This window comes from Venturia canescens, chromosome 6 (genome assembly GCF_019457755.1).
Source record: "Venturia canescens isolate UGA chromosome 6, ASM1945775v1, whole genome shotgun sequence".
Classification (NCBI taxonomy): domain Eukaryota; kingdom Metazoa; phylum Arthropoda; class Insecta; order Hymenoptera; family Ichneumonidae; genus Venturia; species Venturia canescens.
Window position 1 is genome coordinate 4,404,208 of NC_057426.1, and position 19,496 is coordinate 4,423,703.

At 42.9% G+C, this 19,496-nt stretch overlaps 1 protein-coding gene across 3 annotated transcripts in view; it reads right to left on the reverse strand.

Annotated features, from left to right (window-relative positions):
- The window catches only part of Fkbp14 (peptidyl-prolyl cis-trans isomerase Fkb14), a 48,312-nt gene extending 30,007 nt beyond the window's left edge, over positions 1-18,305 (reverse strand). Inside the window, exon 1 of one of the 3 annotated variants that reach the window (XR_006261414.1) lies at positions 17,943-18,305. Coding sequence is in view for 1 of the 3 variants with exons in the window: in XM_043422394.1 (XP_043278329.1) it covers positions 17,943-18,211 (269 nt within the window). In the remaining 2 variants the exon portion in view is untranslated. The remainder of the gene's footprint in view (positions 1-17,942) is intronic. The other 2 variants (XR_006261413.1, XM_043422394.1) reach the window with 2 other exon arrangements.
- Positions 18,306-19,496: the final 1,191 nt, after the last annotated feature.

A 19,496-nucleotide genomic window follows, 5' to 3' on the forward strand; every position in this document is an offset into this window, starting at 1 on the left:
TTCAATTTAGTTGATTTTTCTGCTTCTGTAGATAGGTAAAAAACAGACGAGCTTCCGGAGTGTGTTAGGAACATTGAATTTTTTGGATAATTATCGACGAAATTTCGTTGTGATGATGAAACTTGATTTTTGCTGCACAATACCCATTGGCTCGAGTTCAGGTAGGAAAATGCGGGTAATCAGTCAAATCCCTGGAGATTGGAAATTAATCAGGTGCTTCCCCGGGCTTCGCAGCAGTCTAGCAGCAGAACCAAATCTCGAGTTTGCAGTGCTCGCTCCTAGCAACGAAACTGTCAGGGATAATTTGTCCGATATTTTAGAGATTATTGAACACAGGATCGTCGTAACGCGAATTTTATTTCTAGTAATCACGAGTTCACGTAACGACGATCCAAATCGTGAGTACAAAATAGGAAGCGACGGTTTTATGGCGCACGTACCGTACCATTTGCGACGAACTTTCTCCAGCACTTTCTCGTCAGCATTTTGATTCGTCTTTTCATATACGGAATCGATTGTAAAAGGATACGAGGAAACGACGAAGGTTGTTGGAGAAAGGAGAATGAGGCCAACTTCTCGTGGAATTTATTCACAGGCATAAACTTATTGGAAACTTTCGGGAGGCATAACCGAAAATACAAAATATCCGCTTGGAAAGTACAGGCTCGATATTCCTGTCAAGTGATCTTATTTCCATTTGTTCACACAGCTATGAAATGCCACGCCAATTAAGTGTCAAATTTACGATTCATGAAAAAATAACCGTGAAAATCTAATAATGAAAAGCCGTTGCTCGACCGACGGCGACTCGATACCAAAAGCGGCGGCGGGTCAACGCTGTTCACAAGCCGTGCGACCGCTGTAATTTTACGAAGTTAACCCGAGCAATGTGTTCAATATCGACAGCAACGTCCAGCCAGTTGTCGAGCACGGCTAGCGCAAATGCTGACTCTTTTTTCAATCTTTTCGCCAGCAGTCGGATCGAATATAAATTATGAGTTGCGTGCAGTACCACGAAAGAAAACACAAAACGAACAATTGCGTCTCCGGAAATTCTGATTCTCGAATCGATCTTTAATCATCCTTGAAGTAGTGAATTTTTCTTCATTCAAAGATGCATTGAGTCAAGTGCTCAGTTCTCTCACGCGGCACTTCACGTGGTAAAATTTGCCTCACCAAAAACTTCCAGTTCAACTGACAGATTTTCCGGGTACAAGCTTCCGGACAAAGGGCAAACTGGACAAGTTCAAAATTGTCATTTAATGCCTCGAAGTCTTTAACTTTAGTCACAAAGCATTCGGAGAATGTGCGACGCGTACACATTTCCAAGTTGCCCCTTTTCTGTTTCGGTTCAAGAGACGACGCATATAAAGCGAGTAAGTAGAAAAGAAAAACGCGCAAGGCTGCATATAGCGTGTACGATATACTTATGTAGGTGCATCAATTGCGAGTGCGGTATGTGGTACGTGAAGAAATTGCGTACGAGGACGATCGCTTTTTGTCTCGACCGAGTGAACTTTCGTTACGGGCAATAACCTTCCCTCCAATTTTCATCCTGTTTTACTCGTACGTATATGTATATTGCAACAATTCGTGCTCGTCAGCGCGTTCATAAAACGATTTCTTCTCGAAATTCGCGGAAGATTCTATCTTGTTTTCGGTAGCGGATGAGCGATGGATGCTCCGCTGTGCTCGTTGCTACTGAAAGCTTTTCGTACATCACGGAGCTCCCTCGTAAGATCTATCTTGCATCTCAGACCCAGACTCCCCGACCCCGAGGACACGACAGCGACAACGAGGACTGAATTCGCCTCGAGCTTTCTTGCCAATCAACCTCTTTCCCTCCTTCTTTCTTCCCCTGCTTTTCTTCGTGGCTATTTTCTTAAATAAGAAATTTCCTTTGATCGTACTTAAATCCGTTATCGGAACATCGAAAAGTTGTTCGAGAAGTTTGGCTCTCGGATTTTCCATTCGTTCCGAGTACCATCTAAACTGTGGCTACGTTACTCCGTCTTCGAGTATCGCGATTGAATTCTTTTCAGAAAAAACTATGAATTTCTTCCTCGAGTTTTGATTGTATTTCCAAAGCTCATTCCGTTCGCGTTCCGCTCGCTTCTTGCAGGACACGCTCAACTGTTCATTGAGCTATTTTCCGTGATCTAATCGGTAGGGCTCATGAAACTGGCTTTTGACAATCCTAAAAAACGTCACGAGAACAAGTTTCCGGATCCTGATATTCTCAGAATTGAAAATGTTATCACTTTTTGTCAAAAAAACAGTTTTTCGAAGTTTTTCTCGATAATATCAACGAAACAGTATCAAAAATTGGATCTGCGTACTCGACGAGATGAACAAAATTTATCGAAAAGCCCTTCATTAAGCTGGTTCTATAGTACATGCTTCTATTGTACGCTTCCGGTATTTGACCTTTGTTTATGTACTCTCGGCAACAACGTTTCATTGTCTGGCTGATATCCACACCAGAGTAGCAACCATTAAAAAAAAATCTCGATATTCTTCGTCGAAATAGTCAATGGTATTTTGAACAATGGAATTTCTCTGGAGTCTCGTGTTTCGTTGAACGATCCCAAAACTCGATGGTGAGTCATTAACTCAATATTCTTTTTCCTATTTTTTTTCAGCCTCGCATCCTCGTTATTTTCTCTGGTTTAAACGCGCGTCATCCTATTATCGGAAAAATTCAGGCTGCTCCGGTGGTGGCTGTATGCGCTCGGAGAGTAATACATCTCTGCGCAAGTGGGCCGAGGTTCGTTATCAAGAACGTGGCAATTAGTGGGCACGTTGGTGAACCCTTTGTTAACCACCGGTCTTGGGAACCACAAGCGATGGGTAATGAAGCTTTGGTGAAGGTGTGCGGTTGAACTTGATCGCAAAACATTTTCTCTTACGAGCGTCTTCAGATTCCAGATTGCTAGCCAATGTGTAAACGGAGTAAACGTTCTCACGTGATCAAGCTTTTTTTGCATCTCCATTCCTCTCGAATATCAAGCGAGAGATGGAAACGTGGTGGCGGTCCAAGTTGTTTTATTACTTGAAATAAAAACCACAGTGAATTCCAACACGTTTGATCGCAGAAAACTATTAGTGAGGAGAGCATTAAGCATCGTTTGTATAGAATCATCGACCACGTCCACGAAGGTGCTTCTGGCCCCAGCAGCACTCCATACATCCATCGGTCAATTAATCCTCCATAAGAACCACGAGAGCTTCGTGTGTTGATTCCCCTCAAACATATCCCGTATAGAGAGTACATAGATCCATTGCTATTGGAATTGTGCCAGAGCCAAAGAGGGAGTTTCCAGATAAATATTTGGCACGAAGTCGTCCCTACGATTTTTTTTCATCCTCTACATTTAACGTCTCTCCTAGTGATGATTGTGCTCGAATCCTATTTTGGGATATCAGTTATCTTCAAAGGGAATTTTCAGGTACTTTTCGTCCGGAAGAATCTCTTTTGGGGAGCTCGAGCACGAGTTTTCCGATAGAAGTCACAATTCCAATGAGCAATTATTATCCGCTAAATGTAGTGCAGTTTTATTTAACAACGTTCCTGCTCTCAACTACATCCGGTGCAGCAGTTTTACCGTTCACGAATACTTCACCGCGTAATCACCGTTCTACTCGCTAGCCCGCTTCGTTATCAACTGCCTGATATCGACAAGACCCCATTGTTTGGGGAAATCCCCTCCCAGCAAGGCCGAGGCGTGCGTTGTTTTCCACTCGTTCTAGTAGCTTCCTCCTATGAGGCGCGCGTCACTTCGAAACGAGCCAGCGAATATCGAGGCCGATATTCTCGCATGGAATTTCGCATAGCAAAATAGTTCATTAACTCCAATGCTGGGATTTCAGGATGATGAAAAAATGCCAGTTTTTCCACTTGGTTTTCTACTTTCACGGATAATTGTCCCTCCTAAACGACGAGAAGACACTTCCGAACATCGATTGCACGATTGCTACAGCAATTGTTGGAAAAGAAATTCAGAAAGTGCGTTTATGGCCGATCGGTGACGTGCCACGGCGAAAAAGAAATTGTGAAAGTCCCGAGCGTGCGGAATACGGGCTCGCAGACGCTCGGCGCGAATATGTGGATCGTCACACGGACCTTCGCCTCTCGAAGCAAAATTAATGCTGACAATCTTCGCTCGAATTTGCTGACACACAGAGTGAAAAGTCTTGGAAAGAAATTCAAAAGGGAATCGCCAGCGAGAATATTGTCGAGGCTGGCATTTTCCAGGTTCGCCTGACCCTCGTGCAAATTCGATGCCGTGGTTCATTAGGAAAAAGTTACTGGCGGTAATTATCTCAGAGGGTGTCACAAGAGCGAGGGATCAATGCGAGTTTATTGGAGTCGTCGCAGTTACGAAATCGCGTCGTATAAAAACCTGCGACGATGAATGGAGGGGCGATGAAGAAAAAACTTCAAGTACGAGCTCGAATGCTCTTCTTCCAATAATTTTCAACGAAAACTAATACGCGAGTAATTTGATTTGAAACGTGGTTCAGAAATATGAGGAGTCTTGAAGGATAATAGTGGAGAAATAGAAAATCACGACACAGAAGATATGAGCTGCGAAAACACTCGTGCGGAACGATGGATCTTGTTTGCCGAGGGAAAAATGATAATGAAAGATCGCGAGAGGCCGGCCCAGATGCCGATGGCGAAACGCGACCGGAATGAATCGGCGGAGAAGCTTTGTCGATAAAGGCAAATAAATGAAGGCCTTTCATCCCCTTGGCAATGCTTTTGTTATTGATTCATTTGCTCAAGAAAAGTTCTTCCTTCTCTCTCTCATCACACCTTCGCACCTCACTTGTATCACGTGAATTTTTCTCATCCAATATTATTCCTGCGTCTTCTCCCATTTCGTAGGAACAGTCAGAATTCAAAAGAGGATTCTCGATCTACCCAGAGTCGGAGATTCAACGAAGGATCCACATTCGTGGAAAAGGAATTTATTGGAATGATCACGAAAATGTATTGAATTCATTATTATTTCTTTCGTATAATACTCTTCCAGCTGAATCAATGAAATTGATATTCGTTTCATTCTTTCAAGCCCTCGAAATCGAATGAACACAACACAAAACCTACGAACGTTTCATTTTCCTCGGTGTCCTTTCATCCTCTTCCCTCTCCATTTTTGCCCTGGAAGATAATAATGCCACGTGTGGTTATCACGAAATTCTCTTGTTGCGAGTTCCAAAGTACCATGGAAAAAACCGTTACAAAAGTATGTAAGGGGACGGTGGAGAGAGAGAGAGCGAGAGAGACGAAACGCATACGAAAAAGGGAGTGATGAATCTGCATTGTCGAATGGGCATAACAAGTTTTGAACTCGGTTCCGCAAAATATACATAGAGAACCGTATTTGCGAATGACACGAATGAGGAGCCGCGATCTAGCATACCGATGGATGAAAGAACTTTTTACAATGGAGCAACGTATAATACAGGAATCCGTGCTGTTACACGAGAATGTCTGCCCAAAACTCAATAATTGCGAACTATAATGAAAATTAAACAAATAACACTCTTGTGAATGGCGTACTGGGTTTACTTTGTCTGAAAAAATCGTTTTTTCCCCATAGCTCTGAAGCAACGAGGAGATTTTGAAGTTTTATCAATGAATTCGTCAAATAACAGGAAAACAAATGAAAAAGTGATATTGACGAAAATTCGCACACGATCGTCTATTTGGATGAAATCCATCCGATCGATTTCATTCGTTTCACGTTTATTGGAAGTTGAATATAATCGCGCGGATATAACAAAGCGCTGGTTCGTTCGCATTGCGATCGAATTCCTTTCATCCTCGAATTTTTTTTCAACCTCAGTATTTTCGATCGGAATACTATTTTTTCCCCTTGACAAAAGTTCCCTGCTCTTGCACTGATTCGGTCGACTAACCTCACGAGAGCCTTAAAATTGGAATTATATCCAACGCTATTCGTGTGTTTGCCACGAGCACATGTAAGGCATGTTTGTGGTTAAACATTGATCCTCGAGGTTCACACTCTAGCTGTTGAAGAGCGCTTTCCCTCTCCCTGCTTCCTCCTTCTTTTCGCCTTCTTTCCGCCGGCTTCGAAATTGTCGTCGCTACCTAAATATTTGAAGTGGTAGCGCCAAGTGCGTGCATAAAGCTCGAAATTTTGAGGAGCTTCTGGAGAGGGCAGACGTGGAAACCTCGTGAGGTGGTGGCTCTTTTCGTCCTGGCTGTACAAGGGTTGTTAATTATTTCGCACCAGTTGTCATGTTTTATGTATATATAGCGAGTGAATTAACAGAAGGGCGAGCTGCGGAGGGTTTCACATGCGAAAACTTGTCAAATACGTTTTTTCGTTTTACAGTACGTGGAGCTGCCACGTATTTGAACGAGAGAAAAGCTTAAGAAACGATAAATTTATCTAAAAATAGTTTGAATTATTGAAACAGTTTTTCTCTTCTTTTTCCAAGGGACGATGAAATTTTACAAAATAAATGACATTTTTGTGTATGTCACCTGTCGAATTAAACACTTGTGCAGGAAATCGAAGCGAATCAAAACTGCAGTCTGAAGAGGTGCAGTGTGAAGCATTATCATTAGTGAGCAATAATCAGGAGTCTTCGGTCTAGTAAACTCGCAGGAAATTTTTATTCCTCGAGGAGTTCCGACGGCCGAAATATTTTGTCACAAATAATATATATTCACATCGAAAAAGTGGCTTCATTAAAAAGCGTTATTTCCACACTTGTCAATTTTTACGTCAGCCCACAAGAATCTCTTCGGTCGAGTGTGTTTTGACACAAATAATAAAGATGAAACCATTACCAATAAATGAGGATTTGCGCTAATTGGATGTTTTTTTCATCACATGTTTCGATATAACTGCGTAAACGGGTCAATGATTCGATTCATTTTAATTAAAAAAAATTGATGCGTCACGTTCGAGGGAACGAGATTCTGGTCCACTCACATCCACAGGGTTCTCTCGTCAGGAATCTCGAATATTCGTACACGGGGTGTCCGATTTTTGATCCAGGGTTCCATGACTTGTCAAACTTTTATCGCAGCACAGAACTCGTGTCAAGTTCCGCTCACCTTCAGTCAGTTACTTTTGGATGACAAAAATGACAGGAAAATTTGACAGCTTTCAGGTGCTTTCGTTTGGAATTTATTCCACATCGTCACACTTTATTCATTCCATTTTTTCTGACACCCTGTAGAAGCTCTCATGTATAAGTATATATTTGTGCGAAGCCTGATATCAGATCGACTGCACCATGAATAAGTGGAAACCTGTTTGCGATCGTTTCCGATTGAGGGGACCCCACGATTTTTCCTGCCGGATTAAAGCCCAGGAAGAGGGTGCAAAAAGAAAATGTCAAGAGAAGGTTCGGTTAGATGTTCAAAACTCGTGGAACGGAAGTGAGTACGGAAAAGTCTGCTGACTAAAAGAGAGGACGAAATGGAAATAAGCCGAACAAGCACGAGTCTCCAGGCGCAAGCCTGCTTTAAAAAAAAGTTCTCATGTCCCCGTCGAGTGTCTCTAAAACTTACATTTGACCGAAATTTTGGAGTTTTTGTAGATGGAACGCTGATTTCGACCGCTTTATCCAATGGGCCTTTTCACGAGTGGTACAGTGCACGAGTTTTGGGGGTGAACTGTCCGGAAAAAAATGACTGACCCAGACGATGAGACCGATCCACCGAATCAGGTCCTTTGACCTTTTCGAGGGCTGCAAAATGCAAAAACTTTCACTGGGAAACTTTGGGCTCGTGACAACTTGATGGCTATATTTCTGCTCGACGTTCGAAGCGTAATTATTCGCTTAAAATTGATATCGGAGGAATGAAAAAAACATGCAAACTCCATTGGCAGAATTTGTAAGAAATGAACTCTGATTGCTGGTTTTTTGGACAGGAAAGTCTTTTCTCCAGTTTCCAAACAATCGACAAGCACTTTTCGGCGTCAATATCTTCCAGCGAAAGGGCAATCGGGCACATCAAAACTGTATACGTGCTTCTCACTACCGCTCACAACGATATTTGAAATTCGGTAGAATTCTTGATGTAAGCGTAGAAAAGCTCTTCAGGAATTGGTAGAACGATGCGGCTCGGGTGATCGATTCAATAAGCACAGTGTGTCCTTCCCCCTCTATCATCCGGTTGATGCGAGATGATATTATTGGTACAAGCCATTCAGCAAATATGAATCGCTCTCGCGGGCTCCCGTAATCGCAATTCATGTCTGTCGATACGAGAATCGAATTTGGCAGGTTTCCACCATGGGGTCATGTCCATAATCGATCACTGGAATGACGCGCGTATCAACAAAGCTCGGTAGAAATTTTAAACGCTAATTTTCCTCGTTCCATGAAACCTGCTTCTCGCTATTCGAGCAATAAAACTGTCGGAGCTTATTCCATCAGGGTCTCCCACGAAAATTGTGTCTTTTTCTTGGCTTAAGGTTCGATGGGAATAGTGAGAAGTTATTCGAAGTTGTAGCAAGCTCTTGAGATGAAATTTTTCGTCTGCACTCCGTTTTGTGGGTTTACCAATGACGTGAAAGAGAGAAGTGTCTTCTGAACGAACTTGGTAAATTCCCATTTTATAAGCTTTCCAACCTTTTGCGAGTGTTTGTAGGAAGACCAGTGGACGAAATGCGGACAAGAAGAAAGTGCTCCGGATCTTTGTATTAGTATAAACGTACACACTAATTTGTGTAGGCCACGAGTCGTTCATTTTCCACATGGAAAAACATTTAGCAGCACACAGACAAGGCAGCCCGACGTTTCCCATTTTGCAGTGGCCTCTCCCGAGCGAATATACCTTTTCTTGCAGCCTTTTACGTACACATATTTGCTACGAGCCAGCGTCTCGAGCCCCCGACAGAAACTACCTGGCACTAATTAAATCCAGTAGGTAACTCCAGTTACCAAAACGAAACATTCGAGCCTCCTGTTTTCTTCTGCTTTTTTTCATCAAGATTAGATTAAAAATGTATATAGAACCTGTATCGAACGACTCACCCTCTCAGCACCCTATTTTTAAAATTAAATTGTACATGATACTACTCTGGTGAACATCTTCGAGCACAGCACAAAACTAATAACGAAAATATTCTCCTGATCACACCTCCTAGAAAAGCGAGAGAATTCCTCACAGCCCCGAACTCCCAGGTGGATTGAAAATTTGCGAGTTACAAAAATTCAGTGCTAACGAAATCACCTCCTGAGACCCAGCTCGCAACGTATGTTGGCACATCGAATACGAAGTGTAAACATGATTTTTAAGGATGCAACTTTATTTTAAAGCATAGCTTGAGAACCTGTTAGAAAATATTACTCAACATTGTGCTCTTCGAAGCAGTACAACGGGCTGCTTCGTCGTCATTATTTGAGGCATTTTTATCAGGAAAATCGTTACATTCGAGTGTGCAGGGGCGAGACAGGATTCGAATCCCTTTTTAAAAAGGTTTCATGCGTGTTAATATTCTATCTCATCATCATTGGATCATTCGTTACATTTCACACCGTACTTTTAATTGATAGAGAAATCACGAGAATTTCAATGTTTGTATTTTATCGACTGTGGAATGAGCCCCCTCCAGCAATATGTTTATGTTTATTGTCTCGCGTACGTTCGAAATACTGAAATCGCAGAAAATTCATTGGGATTCCGAGCGAAGTATTTCTCCACGAGGAAATAACCGAAACTCACATATTTCATGCTTTGTGTATACACAAATAAACGAGGTGAAACAGATGTTGATTCAGTACGTGAGCCGGGGTGCAGGCAGATCAGGAAACATTTATTCCTGATGCTGCGTCGTTCAGACGTTTCATTGCGAATCACACTCTGTTACAAAACATTTATTGCCAATCGGTCACCCCCTGTTCAATCGAACGTGGACCAGGCTCATTCGGAAGGCACAAAAACTTCCTGGATATTTGTCACAGAGCTTCAAAAGTGCAGGCTGATCACATTACCAACAGTTATAACCGCCCAACGACTCAATTTTCAGCATAAACACAAAGTTGTATAAAAAATTCTCGTAAATTTTGCTTCGTTGAGTGCACTTTATTCATTTCCACTTTTTATAAAACTCATTTCGGGAATATCTGCGTGGCGCGGAGAAGCATATCGACCGATGAACTTTCGTTCCGGTCGAAAACCTTGGCTCAATATATCGCCGAATTCTCTTTTCGCTAGGATTGCTTTTTAGTTATCGAATGCATGCACATAAATAGAGAGGATTATTTTCACGCCCGGAGGAGACCGCTGTGCTTCGAACTATAACGGGGATTCTGGAGTGGCTCCGTTGAAATTCAACGATACTGACAGCGGAGAATATTTCAATAATCATTGAATCACCTTCGTATATTTAGAGCAATAATACCAAGTTTAATCCTGTAACAAAATTATACATGGAAGCAGTCACCGGAGGCCTTGTTTCTGCGCTTTCTATTATTTGCATCGTAACGTGTGCTCTGTTTTCAGCATTTCAAATTCTATCATAATAATCATTATCGTTTTATTGGGAATAATATTCATACGTAAAACCACGCTCGCACGTCCGTGTTTTTCTCGATGCATCAATATTTAAGAACAATTCAATTCCGATCGTTTCATATCATGGGACATCGAAGAAAAACATAAAAATCTTAAGTCCACACGAGTCGGAGTTTGAAACCACATTTTTTCGATGTTTCATCACCAAACATTTTCCCTTTTTTTTCAAGTGAATAAGTAATGGAGTAAAAATTTTTGCACTAAAGTTTTCCCTCAATGCGGAGTACAAGAGTACGGTCGCGGTCAACATTCAAAGACGGTACTGCGGCACTCGTTCACTCTTTACAGCGATACTTTGCGATAACTTGGCCCCCAAGATCTCCACTCTTTGACCAGTGCTTTGGTCCTCGAGGTTCGCAATGGCACTGACGATTAATCGGGAAGGATTTCAGAACAAAGACGCCGAATCCCCTGAACTGAGATCGATCGTTTTTTATGAAAATCTCGTTGATTGCGGGCGCGAAAAAATGGGAAGATTGTGCACGCGGTGAATCAATTCGGAATTGTCGTCCACAAAAGTTGGTTTTTCTTGGGATTGAATGTTGTGTTAAGTCTGATTGATGCGGTTCATCAAGCATTCGGTAGTCCCCATACAAGCCTTACAGTTTACGAAGCCGAGAGGATCTATTCAGTGGTATCGCATTTGTCGATTGTTCCACGTACTAACGCTCACGACCTAGCTCACGGGAGAGCTTTGTACCGAGAGTGAAACTGATGCACACGTCACGCGATGGACTGGACCGTGATAACATCAGGTTCTCTCGAAACTGCGTGCAACTCGTGCAAGATTGTGGGAGCCCACGAAGTGCTCTGCTACGTACCGAACACACACGTTGCTCTGTACGACTATGCGATAGTGCGTTATCGTTTCTGCCTTCGCTGTGGTTTATCGCCATATACGCGGTTTGTCCCAGCGATAACGTCCACGAATTTTTCGTATTCTGTAGAATTCGTTATCGCAGTGAAAACGAATTCCTTATCGTCGAAACAGATAAATAACGTGTAATCGAATTTCGGGCTGAACTCGCTCACTCGGTGGCTACAATTATCATTTTTACTCATATATCCAGCATTATTGACATCATTTTAATCCCTTCCTACGCAAAATTAAACGTTCTGTAAATCATATTGATTCTGATATTGTTACCGATTCGAATACGTATTTTCAGAACAGAATTCCATCAGCTAGATTTATTGTTAATATTAACATTCGTTTGTAATGAAAAAAAAAAAAAAAATTATTTTCAAGGGTTCCAAAAGCTCTTTTGCCCTGAAACGTATTTTTCAACCTCCTTCAATGTCCGCACATACAGCGTTGTTCACTCTTCAATCTCATACAACTTTATGGTGCAACGTTGAGTATCTTTAGCCGAAAGGATCAAAAAGTTGTATACGATGCGACTTTGTTGGACGTTTTGTAAAAAAATTCAGACGAAAAAGAGTTTTTATCATCAAAGTTTAGAAAAAAGAATGAACTTCTCAATTTTTTTCGTAGTAAAGTAGAAATTTCCTGTAAGAAGATCCTGCAGAAAATTGTTTTACGATCGTGATCAAAGATCGCCGGTTTAAAGCTTGAAATTCTAATTTCAAGAGCGAGTACTTTTGTCATTCGTAAAATGGCTTTTCTCGTTTACTGGAATGTAAATAAACAGTATTTCCATCTCACCGAGATCACCGTATCTCAGTCCCTTGTACCTTCGCTCTTGTCCTTTTGTAGCATATCGCAGAAATCGCGCGCACCAAAGTTTTCACAGGCTGATAGCCTTATCGTGCGTACCACATCGGCTAAAGTGTTATCGCGCCAATGGCAGAGCGAGGCGGAGGAGGAAGAAAATGTTACGAGGACGATGTGGATTCAACGGAGCGATGCGACCAACTTCGTCCTGAGCCACCGAGCTTTCAATGCCAGAGTTCCCGTGCTACGGCAACTACCTTCTAGTGGAGGGGAGAACCACAATCCTAGAAGGAAATACATTTGGGTGCAGAGGCGTAAAATTCGATTTTTTAACATGCACTTTAAGCAATTGCTATCTTTCCGATAACACTTTTGTTGATAGACCAAAGTCGAAGAATACGTTCAACTTTAGTCGCGAGTACACAACGATGGACAACACGAGCAACCAACAAAAGGAGTGAAAAACGAGGAAAACCGAAATGGATTAGCTTATCGAAACTAGATTAATTTATGGTGACCGAGCACTTTTGAGAATCGCACTCCAACACAAAAGAGCGATTTGAGATCACAAGATATTTCGCGGCGATTGAAGAGGACTGCAAAAATCCGTTGATCCATTTTGGAAGCCTGACTGCAGCGCAGATTTTGAAAATTCATTTAATCGAATCGTGATTGTGAGTACGAATGATTTCATCCGTTGAAAAGCTGCTACGCAATTCGAATGATTATTTCATCACGAACATTTTGTCCCCTCGTTTAACCAGTTGAGTATGAATCTTGTGCAGTGGCCGTAGAATCAACCACCATTTACAGAGGAGCCAGGCACTAGAAGAGCTTCGCTTTGATAGAAAAGTGATTAAAGAAATAGCTCGCCATAAAATCCACATAAATGAAGTGGCGTCTCTAAACGTTTGTCCAAACTCCATTAAAGTGGTTGGAGCATGTGATTCTGGAGAAGGACCAAGGATATATGAGAGCGTGCATATAAAGTTGAGCTTGATTTGAATCGAGAGTATCACGACCGGAAAGGTATGAAAAGGTGAATTGAGCTGCGGGACCGACGATGTCACCTAGCAACGAGGATATCAACGACGCCACGCGTCTCTCTTGGTTCACCTCGCATCCATGCTCATTACTTTTGCATACATAGTCGCACACGAGACCACTCGCGAACCCGCAGTTTCGTTTCGCAGCAAATTTGAAAAAAAAGAAGAAAAAAAACTTGAAAAATCCACTTGATGCTTCTTGCATTTCTCTTTGGCATACGCACCAACGATCATGCAGACCGCACACGACCAGCCCGGAAGACGAATTAAACGGCACTTGAGTCCGTCGCAGAGAACGCATAAGATCTCGTTCCATGCAGCTCCGTCGAGTCAATTTTTTCTCTGGCGCAATCCAATGGTTTTATTTTTTGTTTTGACTGCTGCTCATGCAGCTATGACGTTAGTAAATATTTAACTAATGATCTGCGCGAAGCATTCGATTTTCGAAAAATCAATGGAATTTGGTTAAAGGACGTAACAGATTTGTCGAGTCTTTAAACTAGTTTTGGAAGATAATATTTCAGGAATCGTAGAACAAACACTCGGCTCGTAGTCGACGAATGTCTGCACCGAAGTGGGCTTTAAACTCAATCAAAGAGTCGTCTGATGTCTCCATTTCAACCTCACGTTCCACACGCTGAATAGCGCATAACAAGAGGTTCGGATACCCTGCAATCCGGACGCAATGAATCTCACATTTTCATTACACATGCGGAAAAAGCTTAAAATAACAACGAATCGTCGACTCAACGGAGGAGCGTAAATCCACTGGGAACAGAAATAATAAAAAAAATCGATCCAACGCTCCATTTGCTAAATGAGTCAATAAATGAGTACAAAAAGTGTGTGTAACTGACGTAAATATGACGGCAAAATATGCACAGGTAGGCAGAGTCCTTCTTTTTCGCACGAATGGAAGAAGAGTGTTGAAAGGAGAGAAAAAAAGCTGCAGTGGAGCGAGGATGCGGAAGGGGCTGTATTAAAAGCTACTCTCGCAGTAACGCTGACTGGGTCTGCTCTCCATGCTTCCGAAAGAGTATGCACGCCCACGTATATACGTTTATACATCACGAGTGTATATTCACACGAACAATTGAAAAGCTATCAGATACGTTTATATGCTTATATACAATGAGATGTAACTTTTAAATGTGGATTGCTGCTGATTCTTCGAGTCGAAAAAAGTAGCTAGAGTCTGCAAGCTCACAGAGAGCAGCCAAAGAAATGGGTGGAGCGAGCGAGGGAGAGCGAGAAAAGCATGCCAAACGGAGTCAGCCTCCCCCTGAGAAGTCCTGGGCTACGTAGCCCGACGAAAAACTCTTGTAAATAGTGTGCATAACACTTTTTTCCAACGCGTGTGGGATCCGTCTCTGCTGAGCAATGGACGTCAACAATGCAGTGATAAAAATCCAGAGAGCAGAAACGTTATTACGCTGGATCATACGCATTCCGGTGAGCAGATGGAGCGTGAAACATGCAACGACAGATCGCAACAATAACAATGATGTCCTCGTGTTGGGAGGATTTCACGTCAACAGATTTGAGCTACAGTGCGTATTGATTTATCTCCTCGCGTGGATTCGTAAATAACCTGTGGAATAAAGGCGGTGCGATTTTTAAAATCGTGTCATAATAGGAAAATCGAGAATGGGGAAACGCTGCACGGATTCGATTTGTTTTGCATGTTATGCTTGTTTACTTATTTCGGTTTATTTAATTTCTCACTTTTGTGCAACCACGATCAAGTGGAAATGAATGATCCGCGCGTGTTCGAATGGTCGGGCTGATTGTTCGCTCCGCTCACATGCTACACGCGATGCGTTCGAATAAATTTATATATTGGTATCGAAAAAAGGGATGATTAAAACTCAATGAACTGGATGATCCGATTTCTACAAACGCCGTTCGAGTGCCACGATCAGCGGTACTTATGTACAACGGCGATAAAAGCACTTTTTCTATTTACAAGTTATATACACACGAGTCTCCAGGTGCCTGCTCTCCAATCATTATATATTACGCGCCGTTCGATCCATCATGATTCTCTATCTTGAGCGAGTTTCTTGTGCAGAAATGACGAGGGTCGAGAAGATGAGAAGGCGAGAAAAAGAGGGCTGGAAATTGAGGGAATGAAGGAGAAGAGGGTTAATTAGTGATAAGAATGAAAGAAGAGTGAGCCAATTAACGAGGACTGGCGGGAAAACGGACTTTTGTTCCTTTCCTTCCAGACAATACTGAGTAAGTCCGTTAGCTCGCTGAGTTTCTCTCTCTCTCTCTCTCGTTCATACATACGAATTTCCAGAGACCTGATATAAGCCAGAACTTTTTATCCAAATCCCCTACTTGCCCATTGAATTAAAAAGCTTTCGGTCAATGATTTTCGTTTGTTCCTCTAACTCTGCCACGCTTGCTTGGAAGACCTTTCTTTCACAGACGAAATGGTATAAACTTTATGACTTGTGCTAAAAATGAACGACGATAACTCGCCCAAGAGGGAGAAAAAAGTGGGTGAACTCTACGTCGTAGTCTCGCGAATCGGGTTTCGGAGTAATGCACCGGCCTTCGGTACGGTCTGAATTTTATTTCTCGATTACCATGACATTCAGGCTCCACACGAATTTCTTCAGGTACAGTTAAACGGGGCCCACTTTCTAAAACGGCCTCGTTTTATTCTCTTCCTTTCTTGCACTGTTGACTTCTTTCTCGCCCGCGCGCGCGTGCGCTTACTTTTTCTCGCACTCTGCTCTTTTCATAGAGCGTGACACATTTTTTTCTCCTCGTTCACTCTTTTCGATTCATATACTAATATTGAAACGAGTTATTCATACGAGAATATTTCGATATCCTTTGAAAACGAGCATTTTTTCTTCCGTTCATTCAAAATCAGAGTCACAACTTAACTTCATTTTTCATAACTTTGGACACTCTCCATTAGTCCCGCGTGTTCTCTTCCATCGTGTGAGTCTGGAATAAACGCAAGTGCACACAACCTCGAGCATAGTTTCGTGGTGGCTCGGACGTTTAAATAACGCTTTTGAAAAGTTGCCATCTCGACTCAATTTTGTCACAATAATTGCACAGAGACCGTGTCAATTTGAATGGAAGTCGTAACGCTAACCAGCCAGCTCACTCTTCGATGAAATTCAAAGAGCAATGAGAAGAGAAAGTGAAATAAAAAACTCCGTTTGATCAGGCAACACTTAAAATTGCTATTGCGAAGTTGAGAATCGAACTTTGTAAAATTACGATTCGCTGAATTACGCTACGTGTATGCAGAAGCTTTTCAACGCCCGCGCTTGCTATATAGCGAAGCTAGAAGAGCTTGCTGAGCACACATAAATGCTGCAGCGCCTGTGTACGCTGGCCTCTTGTGCTAATGCTTTCATCGTGCATCAAGTGTGCATCTTGTGTGGATATACATATGTGCATGTACTGTCATGTGCGTGTATAGTATATACACATGCAGTATTACCGCGCTCCGAGAATCACAATGTAGGCTCACGTCGCTCTCTCTGCTTAAGAGTGTGTGCGCGCGTGTGTGTGTGTGCGTGTGCGTTCCTCTGCCTCACTTCGTGTTGGATGCCTCGAGCATAGTTTGCTCAACGTAACAAACTGAACGGCGTGTTTTGCACCGCAAACTCACATAGCTGTGATCAACTTCAATGAATCTCTCCGCGCGTTTTCGATATAACAGCTGGGGCTAAGGACAATATTAACGAGAGAGACGGAGACAGGGAAGAGGGGAGAAGGCGGGGAGGAGAAACGAAACAATCGAACGAGCTTATATAATAATCATTCAGGTACGATTGGTTCCGACTGCGGCGCGATAGTATTTCTGTTCTTGCCACGAATCGCAAGTGTAAAAACCGAATCGAATTGCACTTGGAATGAATAAAATTTTATAATTCTTCTGGAAGGATGTTGAAGTGGGAATTAAAACGTCGAAATAAAGAATCGAAAGCCCCGAATAATTCCACGTGGCTTCCACTCGCACGTTTGGGACACTGAAACTTTTAGCTTTTTAATCGCCTCCTACACGAAACGCCGGACAGACGAATTATGGCGCATGATCACTTCCCTGGTTATGGGCATAAACCAGACGTTTGCGCTTCAACGAAACGGGTTCTCGGTGGCGAGTGTCTGCCGAGAGAGAATTCGGACTTTGGAACCGGATTCGCGATCGCGGAGACGCTCACGTGAAAATACGAGGCGTTCCGCGGAGTAACCGCAGCTAAAGGAATCAGGAAATTCCCCGGAGGCCAAGATCGTTGAATCAGAAAATTAGAAAATTTTAAGACGTTTTACTACTTCTAAAGTTTATCGAAAAATCGAAATATTTTGAAGAGAATTTTACTCAATGAATTTTCACTTTTTAAAGAGCTTTTTTAACTGAAAAAAACATTTGTTCCCATACAAAACTATTGAAGCTGCATCCATAGATTCTGGAGTATGCAAACACTGAACGATACCGCTGCCACGTTTCATTCTTTAAAGTCCACTAGGAACATGTGGCAGCCACATTAGATCAACGACGAGAATATGTTTAAACGCACACCCACCCAGATGCACCGACACACGCACAGGCCCGTGAAATGTACGAACGGAATACGAGGTTGAAATAAAAAAGGTGACTTCATAGTTGACTGACCTTGAGTCGAATTTACTGCCGTCATCGAGAGTTCCGGTATAGTGCATGGTAACTTGATCGCCCTTTTTCGATTTGAGCTCGCATACTTCCGGTTGAAAATATTTATCAACTTTGAGTCCACTCGATTTCTGGCTCGTGTTATCCGCAGATGCACGAGTCTTCGTAACACCGTGGCTCAAAATGGACAATAATACGAATATGCAGCACGTAGAAAGCGCGGATTTCGAGTTTAGCCTCATTGTTGAATAAACGCGGGAACGTGGAAGCATCGTGTATGCGTTGGCGGATGCCTGCGAACGACTGACACTCCGCTCGCGACTCCGAAAGCCACGAAGAGCGCGTGTTCTAACTGTATTGGGGAGTCCACCGACGATATCCTTGTATGTAAGGGTAGCGTGTATTTGTACAGAAGTTTCGCTTCGTCTGGAGGCGAGTCGATGTGAATGCGAGTTTGTGTAAGCGAGAGTGCTGCGCGCGTTGCCAGTCAGGCCGGAGAGAAACGCGGAGGGGGCTCTGCTGCTGTGCGCGAGTCGGAGCTCTTTGAAAGAAAGAGGAAGACAGAGCGAGAGTAAGTATGCTCGGAAGAAGTGCGAGAATGTGAGAGAGAGAACGAGTTATAGCTGCGACGATGTATAAGTATATGGCAGGACACGAAAGGCCACATTGCGCCGTCTCATTGGCCTTTCGGAATATGTAGGTCTCTGCTTTTCCCATTTCTCCTCTTCCTCTTCAATCCCTCGTTCGCCCTCTCTCTCGCTCACATCACACCCCCTCTTTTTTGCTCCTTTCCTCGTGTTCCATTCCTCATTCAATAGCTTCTGCGGTCCCGCTCTTTCAAACCACTCTTCCCCCTTTTCTTCCTTCTGCTTAAACTGTACCAAAATCTAAACTCTTCTTTACTCTCTGTATCGCGTATCCGTCCCCGTGTCTTCGCAGTCCTCGACTCGCTGTTCTCCCTTCTCTCTGTCCCCGCTTCGCAGATCGCTTCTCTTGTTGCTTCACACACGCAGATACAGACTTGACCTCCGACTGCGAGCCCTCCACCTTCCATTTCTCTCGCACTAGCTCTTCCTTACTCTTATATTCTCAAAGCTCTTCTCGGAGATTTTTAAATATGTTGCTCCTCCTATGCATCTGCAAATACGATGCTCTCGTCGAGGTTCGAAGCACATATCGAAAAATACACGCTTTTTCATAGTCTACGTGCGTTTGATGTATCAAGCGTTCTCGCGTCTCTTCTGTTTTATAAACTGGATGCAGACCTCCGGACGTCGTCGTTTTACTAACGTCCATACGTATCAACGTTCGTATCAATGTGTAATCATCAAGACCCCGAACATCTCGCAACTCGAACTTCGAACGGTCCCGCACTGAGACTTTGAAGCCTTCCAGTCTTAATGCCTATATTTGTGCATGAATGGAAAGCCTCGCGTCGGTGAGATAGAGAAAGGGGCTGCCACGTCGCTCCTCACTGACGTGGACATATTATGCCACATTCCGTCTACTCGAGATACTCCGCACGACACCTCTCATTACGTACTCTGAGCTTGCTAA